We start from the raw sequence: 8,474 nt of genomic DNA on the forward strand, positions 1-8,474 counted from the left end.
TAGAGATAGAATATGATTTTGTTTAAAAAAAATCCTTTGTTTAATGTGAAATAGATACTAGATATTAGTTAGATTTAAAATGTGTTTGTTTCAAAAATATATATATATATATATATATATTTTCTTTTATGTATGAGGCTACAAAATAGGAGAGTTTTTTTTTAAAAAAAAAATTCTTTTATGTGTGATGCTGAAAAAATAGGGGACACTTTATTTAATGATTTAAAGGTTAAATTATCTAATAAGATAATCTTATTACTATCATTTAAAAGGGACAAACAGCAAATCAAAAGTTTCTATAACTTTTAATAGTATATATATAGATATAGATTATTATTATTATTATTTATATATGGAGAAAAAATTGAATTTTGTCTCTATGCCAATTAAGATGGGTCCCCGCACGTAGGTTGGAAATGGGAACTGAAGGCTTCGTCTTTCCAATGTCAGCGTCGCGCGAAAAAAGGCAATCAGAGTGGTAATACATTACTTTTTAAAATTAAATAAAGAAAAAAAGGTCCATAAACATTGCCACGTGTTTTTCTGGCCACTCAACTTTTAAAATTATAAATTTAGCCTCCAATTTTTGTTTAATTTTTAATAATTTCAAATTAATTAGTCACCTATTAAATATAAATAAAAAAGTTTAAGTCCATTAATATAAAATTAAAAGTTTAGGTTCTATTTGGTAACTATTTGGTTTTTTTTTATTTTTATTTTTGAAAATTAAACATATTTCATCCACATTTATTAGAATGATTTGCATCTGTAAGTACAATGGTTAAATTCCTAACTAATTTCTAAAAACAAAAATATGTTTGATACAATTATAGAGAAAAAACTACCTTAAAATGTTTTAAAACGACATTAAAACATATGTTTCATAAAACTTTTCATAAACCACATTAGAAGTTTTATGAAACAAAAACAACTATTATAGAATATATGTTTGGTACAATTATAGAGAAAAAAACCACATTAGAATGAATTTTCATAAAACATTAAAAGATTTAACAAAGTTATATTTTGTGTAAAGTTAGATCTTGAACTTACAATAAAAATTACAACACTTAAGTCACAAGTCAAATCATATTAAATTGATATAATTCGTTAAATTTGATAAAAAAAAATCATTTTTTTTAGAATAAAAGTTTGTATCTATCTATCTATCTGTCATATCAAATGCACAATCGATGATTCAATCTCAAATTGCGCTAGTATTAAACTCGAGGATAGAAAAAGAATATATGTTATAACTTTTCTCTCTATCCCACAAATCTTATGGTATGAATGATCGCATATAAGAAAGGAAAATTTTATATATTCCTAATACCAAACTAACATTTTCTTTTCTCTTTCCCTTTAATTTATCATTTTGAGTGGTTCAACTTCGACTCTTTTGTTAATGGAATTTTTGTCTATGCCAAAAGAAAAAAGTGACATATTTTTTTTACATTATTCTACTTTTATTATATAACAATCACAGTATTCAAACATTTTTATATTTCTATTGTTTCGATATCAACATAATAATTCGGTCAACATTTTTATTATATTATAAAAAAGTCTATAAAACATAAAAATTAGTAACAAATTGTTATTAATGTAGATATAAGATGAATAATAAACTTGTTAATTTATTTATTATTTTATTTTAAATTTATTATATTTTAGAAATATTGATATCGATATTTTTATTAATAACAATATTTTAAACCTTGATCCATCTATATTTTGGCTCTTGGTTGTAAAGATCTGAGCTGGGAATTTTAAATTTAATTAAAAAAAATAGGCTTATTAATATTTATATATGGCTAGTGTTTGTGTGTTTGAGCTAATAGTTTACTTTTACATGAATATAAATATTTGTAAATGCAAGTTGTTGTTACAATCACAGGCAAACTAGGAAAGTCAGCTCCATAATGTTTAGAAGCTATTTGAATATGATAAATGTAAGTGAATAAAATGCCCATACAAGGAGGATATCCAAAAAAATATATATATATTAAAATGATGTTAAATTAAAAGAAAAATTACACTAAAAGAATCTACCTATAAAAACCCTAGTATGTGATATATTTGGACACAAAATCAAAGATAATTTTAAAGTTATGGTATTTTATTAAACACATAAAAAACAAAATTTAAGAACCTATTCACACAAAAACCTGCAATTTAACAAATAAAAAAAAATCACAAGTTTAATCCTTCAACTTTCAACCCGTTTCTTAATACGTAGTTAAAACTTTTAAAAATATTTAATAAAAATTCCTAAACTTTTACTTTTGTCTTAAATGAAATTTCCAATTTTAAAAATTTTCTAAGGTTCTTAGAATTTTAATTTTATGCTCAATAAATAATTTTTATTTTGTGTCTAACAAATTCTTAATTTATCTGAAAAATTTCTAAATTCAAGGACGTATAAAATACTAAATTGAAAGTTCAGAGTCTTATTTAGTATAACATTCAATTTTATATCTACTAAGTTAATTTAGTTTAAATTTTTTAAAGCGTTGTTTTGAAATATAGGAAAATGAAACAAAATATTTATAAATATAGTAAAATTTCATTGTCTATATGTGATAGACTGAGATAAAATGTTAACTGTGTCTATCTGTGTCATGATAAAACATGGATAGTAGTGATATTTTGCTATTATTTGTAAGTACAGGTTTGTCATTTAAAATAATTTCTTTTAATATATCCCTTGAACACAAAATTAGAATTTGAAGAATTAAATAGAATTTTTGTTTCTAAATAATCTATCATAAAATTTTAGGCCCTGTTTAGTAACTGTTTTTTATTTTTGATATTTGAAAATTGAGCTTATTTTCTCTACATTTCTTACTATGATTTGTATCTTTCATAAGTGCAATGATTGAATTTTTAGCCAAATTTTTTTTTAAAAAAAACAAATTTTTAAGAGCTATTGTTTTTAAACCATGGGTAAAAAATATATAACAGAAGAAGAAATTTGAAGATGGAAATAATATTTATAAGCTTAAATTAAAAAAAAAAACAAAAAGCTAAGACCCCATTTGGTAATCATTTCATTTTTTGTTTTTGTTTTTTGAAAATTAAGCTTATTTCCTCCTTACTTCTTATAATGATTTGTATCTTTAATTGAATTCTTAGCAAAATTTCAAAAAAAAAAAAAAAAAAATTTTAAAAGCTTTTTCTAGGTCCTGTCTGGTAAACATTTTGCTTTTGGTTTTTTATGTTGAAAATTAAGCATATGGACACTACTTCCAACCCCAAATTTCTTTCTTTGTTATTTACTTTTCATTAATGATTTAAAAAACCAAGCCAAATTTTGAGAATTAAAAAAAAGTAGCTTTCAAAAAGTTGTTTTTGTTCGTGGAATTTGACTAAAAATTCATCTATTATACTTAAGAAAGATGCAACTCTTGTAGATGAAATAAGTTTAATTTGAAAAAATAAAAAGAAAAAAATCAAACGATTACCCGACGGAATTTTAGTTTTAAAATTTTATCTTGATTTTTTAAATTAATATTAAAAAATAGATAACAAAAAATAAAGGATTTAGAAGTAAAAATAATGCGGATAAATTTGATTTTCAAAATAAAAAATAAAAAATCAAATAATTACTCAATAAACATAAAATTTTAGAAACGAACTTAAAATTAACATAAACACAAAATTAAGGATATTTGAGACTTAAGAGTTAAGAACCTGAAATTTGAGGGGAGGGGAGTTGAGTCAACTCGTAATTAAACGAAGACTCCGTATACAAAGGCGCCGATAGTTTGTCTTCAAAGTCCAAAACTCAAACGGCAATGGAGATCTTTTCTTCTTCCTCTTCCTCTTCCTCTTGCTCTTAGGATTAGGTCCCACTCGCCATTGTTATTTATATTAAATGGGTTTCTTCACTTGTATTGCATTTACTTCCTTCTTCCATCAATCCCTGTTCTGTTCTGCCACCAGTAGCTAATCCCTGTTCTGTTCTGCTTCCATCAATCCAGTAGCTAATCCACCAGTTTTCTTTCCCTTTCATTCCGTTGGATGATGGGTTTTGGTTCAATCTTCCGCCACCAACACATTGCACACAACTTTTCATCATTCTGATTCAGAAACCTTCCTGGGTATTTAACTTTCTGCTCTGTTTCTTGTGTTCCCACTTCTCAATTTTGTTCCAATTTGGAGATTTCGCTTTTTCATCCTCACATTCTTCGTGGGGTTTGTTTATTTTGGAGATTCTTGATGTTTTGGTTTCGATTTTGTTCTTTTTATTTTATATGACTTTGTTTTGCATGATTAGGTACTTCATTGATGGGGTTTTCTTTGGAATATATGCGATTTTTCTTCAAGAATTGCTATGTTTATATCTGTTTTTGTTTCTAAGGTTTAATACTAATAAATTTTGAGAATCGATGTCTACTAGTATACACAAGATTCGTTATTCTTGTACTTAAAATAGTGATTCCTTTGCTGTATGACTTGTTTTATGAACTGTGTACTAGCTCTTCTTAGAAATCTTTTGGTGCTGAAAGTGATGACCCCACATCAAAAAGCCAAGGTTTTAATTATTCCTTCAGTGGCAGCGCTTGATTAAAAGCTAACTTTTCTTTCCTTTCCTTTATTTATTCATTTTGTGCGGTTCTGCTTTGATTCTTAATTAAGTCGAAGTTTGGTGAATGACGTTTTCTTTAGTTCCAAGTAATTTTATCGGCCAAAGTGGAATCAACCCATCTGGGGAATTTCAGTTTCTGTCAAACATATCGACTTACTTGTATGTCTTTATACGTGTTTGAGCATTGCATATACTGAAAATGTATTTGTTTAATTAGTCTCTTTCTTTGTTTCTTTGTTTGTCTGTTTTTTTTTTTTTTTTTCCAGTTGTAGGTCGTCAGTTTTATCCAATCTGACTGTAGAAGAATTTACACTGCAGAGGAAGCCTATTTTTGAGCAGGAACTGAGATTAAAGTAAGCTGTTCTTCATAAATTTTTGGGGGACGGAATGGCTTCGAATGCTACAGCAGTGGCCTTATGTCCAACTCTTATGAAAGCAACATCAAATGGCATTTTCCAAGGCGATAATCCTCTTGATTTTGCCCTCCCTCTTGTCATTCTGCAGATATGTTTGGTAGTCGCACTTACTCGTGGTCTTGCTTTTCTTCTGAGGCCGTTAAAACAGCCACGAGTGATTGGAGAAATTATTGTAAGTTTCCTTGCTTTTATGATGCTAAAGGTGTTTGTTTCAAGACGTTTGCCTATTGTCTAGAATATTTTTACATCTATGTGTAGTAGACTGTTGCATGAACTATAATAAAGCTTGCATATTGTTCTGTTGGTTCTTCTTAGAGGAATGCTTTTTACTTCAGAATTGAAATTGAAGCTGCTATTAATTGAAATATTGCTTTATTTTAAGTGCTAGTGATCACCCTTCTGAGTTACCTCTTATTACTAATTTGGCAGGGAGGAATACTTTTAGGTCCATCAGCACTTGGACGGAACAAGAACTTTCTTCATACGATATTTCCATCCAATAGTATCACGTTGTTAGATACCATAGCAAACATTGGATTGTTATTCTTTCTGTTTCTTGTGGGTCTTGAGTTAGATCTAAAGTCAATACGTCGTACTGGAAAGAAGGCCCTTGGCATCGCCATTACTGGAATTTGTGTTCCCTTTGCATTAGGAATTGGATCATCATTTGTCCTTCGAGAAACCATATCCAAAGGTGTAAATGCTTCTGCATTTCTCATATTCATGGGTGTTGCACTTTCGATAACAGCCTTTCCCGTCTTAGCTCGTATTCTTGCCGAGCTTAAACTACTAACGACTGATGTTGGCAGGATGGCTATGTCTGCTGCAGCAGTAAACGACGTAGCTGCCTGGATTCTCCTTGCCCTTGCCATAGCATTATCTGGTTCGGATAAATCTCCCCTAACTGCGGTTTGGGTCCTTTTATCTGGCTGCAGCTTTGTTGTGGCTGCTATTGTTGTTTTATCCCCAGTTTTCAAATGGATGACCAAGCAATGTTTTCAAGGGGAGCCTGTACGGGAAATCTACATATGCACCACATTAGCTATCGTCCTAGCTGCTGGATTTTTCACAGATTTTATTGGAATACATGCTATGTTTGGAGCTTTTGTTGTTGGAGTATTAGTTCCAAAGGATGGACCATTAGTAGGTGCTTTGGTAGAGAAAATAGAGGATCTTGTTTCTGCTCTATTCCTGCCTCTTTACTTTGTCTCAAGTGGATTGAAGACTAATGTAGCCACTATTCAAGGAGCACAGTCATGGGGTCTTCTAGTTTTAGTTATAGTCACTGCCTGTTCCGGAAAAATCCTTGGCACTTTTCTGGTGTCCCTTCTTTGTAAAGTACCTGTTCGTGAGGCTCTCGCGTTAGGATTTCTAATGAACACAAAAGGTTTGGTGGAGCTTATTGTTCTCAATATTGGTAAAGATAGAAAGGTAAGTTATCTTAAACCTCTACTTTCACTTATCAAGGACCTTTTTATGGTTTTTTTCCCCTTTGTTTGGAGATCTGACTTGCTTCGTTGTTTGGTTCTGCAGGTTTTGAATGATCAGACCTTTGCAATAATGATTCTAATGGCTCTTTTTACTACTTTCATCACCACTCCCCTTGTCATTGCTGTATACAAGCCGGCAAGGAGTGCCAAATTAGCCGATTATAAGCATAGGAAAATCGAACGGAAAAACAAGAATACACAGCTTCGGATGTTGACCTGTTTCCATAGTGCAGGAAACGTTCCATCGATTATAAATCTGCTCGAGGCCTCTAGAGGAATTCAGAAGGGAGAAGAACTTTGTGTATATGCAATGCATCTCATGGAGCTGTCGGAGAGGTCCTCAGCCATTTTAATGGTACATAAGGCCAGGAAAAACGGGTTGCCTTTCTGGAATAGGGGCCAGAGGTCGGATACCAACCATGTTATTGTTGCGTTTGAAGCTTACCAACAACTGAGGAGAGTATTCATCCGGCCAATGACGGCCATCTCCTCCATGTCTGATATACATGAAGATATTTGCGCCACCGCTGAGAGGAAAAGAACTGCAATCATAATTCTTCCATTCCACAAGCACCAAAGGGTGGATGGTTCACTGGAGACTACTCGAAGCAGCATCCGTGTTGTTAATCAGAATGTTCTCGGGCATGCTCGATGTTCGGTTGGAATTTTCGTTGATCGTGGGTTGGGTGGAACAACCCATGTTATGTCGAGCAATGTTTCACTTTTCATCACTGTTCTATTCTTTGGTGGTGGAGATGATCGTGAAGCACTTTCTTATGGAGTTCGTATGGCCGAGCACCCTGGCATTAGATTGATGGTTATTCGTTTCTTCGTTGAACCCGAGCCTGTTGGGGAGATAGTCAGTGCTGATACTGTAGGGAATTCCTCTGCAAAGACGGTTTCTCAGGACGACGAATTTCTTTCCGAGTTCAAGCGCAATGTGAGCAAGAACGATTCCATCATATATGTAGAGAAAACCATAAAAAGTGTTGCAGAAGCAATGGATACAGTGCAGGATCTTAAAAACTGTAATCTATATCTCGTTGGTCGATCACCGGATGTCCAATCAACTTTTGCCTTAAACAGAAGTGACTGTCCAGAGCTTGGTCCAGTTGGGAACCTGTTGATTTCACCGAACTTCCCGATTACAGCGTCGGTTTTGGTAGTGCAGCAATATCGTTCCGAGTTACCGTTGAATTCAGCTTCAGATTCTGCTGGAGAATCAGAATCAGCATAATCTGCTACTTGGTGTATTATTATAGTCCTGTATTGTGTTGATTTCAGGAGAGAATAAAAACTGGACAGTTCACATTCTTTAGTTGCACATAGGGGAGCAGCATCTTTGTGAATCACAGTGTTAGATTTCCTAAATGTCTACCTTTTTGTTTAAGTCTCAAATATAACTGGTGTTAATTGAAGCTCCAAATAACATTATCCCATCTCTAAAGGCAGGCTTATTGATTCTTTAAAGGCAGGCTTTCTGACCTAAAACAAAGATAACGAAGATTTTTTAAGTCATTATACTTTCAATTTGGGCTACAACTAAAGGTCTTTAAGGCTTAGCATTCTTCTTTTTTAAGATTTAAAATTATGGCTAAATTATACCAAATATCCATGTCAAAAAATATCTTTAAATTTTCAAAAGTTATAAAAATACTCTTTAAACTTTCAAACTTTATGTCAAAAAATATCTTTAAATTTTCAAAAGTTTCATAAATACTTCTAAACTTGTGAGTTTGAAAATATTCTTTTCATTAGTTTTGGATAGAAATCGTTAATATTTTGTGTCAAATGTAACTCTAAACTTTAAAGAGTCTCAAAAATATTTTTAAACTTTAACAAATGTTAAAAAAAAAATAACCCTTACAGTTATATGAATCGAAATCGCTAATACGGTCTTACTTCTCTATTTTCCATCTTTTTTTTCTCCCCTCTCTCATTTAATACCTTTTTACTCCTATTTTTGTTAACTATTTG

The 8,474-nt window shown here is 31.2% G+C and overlaps 1 protein-coding gene across 4 annotated transcripts; it reads left to right on the top strand.

Annotated features, from left to right (window-relative positions):
• Positions 1-3,665: 3,665 nt before the first annotated feature.
• Positions 3,666-7,944, top strand: LOC120070216 (cation/H(+) antiporter 18-like). 4 transcript variants are annotated; one of them, XM_039022087.2, is made up of 4 exons: positions 3,666-4,103; positions 4,910-5,179; positions 5,437-6,438; positions 6,541-7,944. In XM_039022087.2, exons 2-4 carry the CDS (start codon positions 4,979-4,981, stop codon positions 7,732-7,734), a joined length of 2,397 nt encoding a protein of 798 aa, XP_038878015.1. In that variant the 5' UTR covers positions 3,666-4,103; positions 4,910-4,978; the 3' UTR covers positions 7,735-7,944. The 4 variants fall into 4 exon arrangements, with proteins under 4 accessions (XP_038878015.1, XP_038878014.1, XP_038878016.1 ...); XM_039022086.2 differs by having other exon boundaries at positions 3,694-4,103; positions 4,858-5,179; XM_039022088.2 differs by lacking the exon at positions 3,666-4,103 and adding an exon at positions 4,604-4,750 and having other exon boundaries at positions 4,858-5,179.
• Positions 7,945-8,474: the final 530 nt, after the last annotated feature.

Source organism: Benincasa hispida, chromosome 1 (genome assembly GCF_027475165.1).
Source record: "Benincasa hispida cultivar pf3 chromosome 1, pf3_genome.v1.1, whole genome shotgun sequence".
Lineage (NCBI taxonomy): Eukaryota > Viridiplantae > Streptophyta > Magnoliopsida > Cucurbitales > Cucurbitaceae > Benincasa > Benincasa hispida.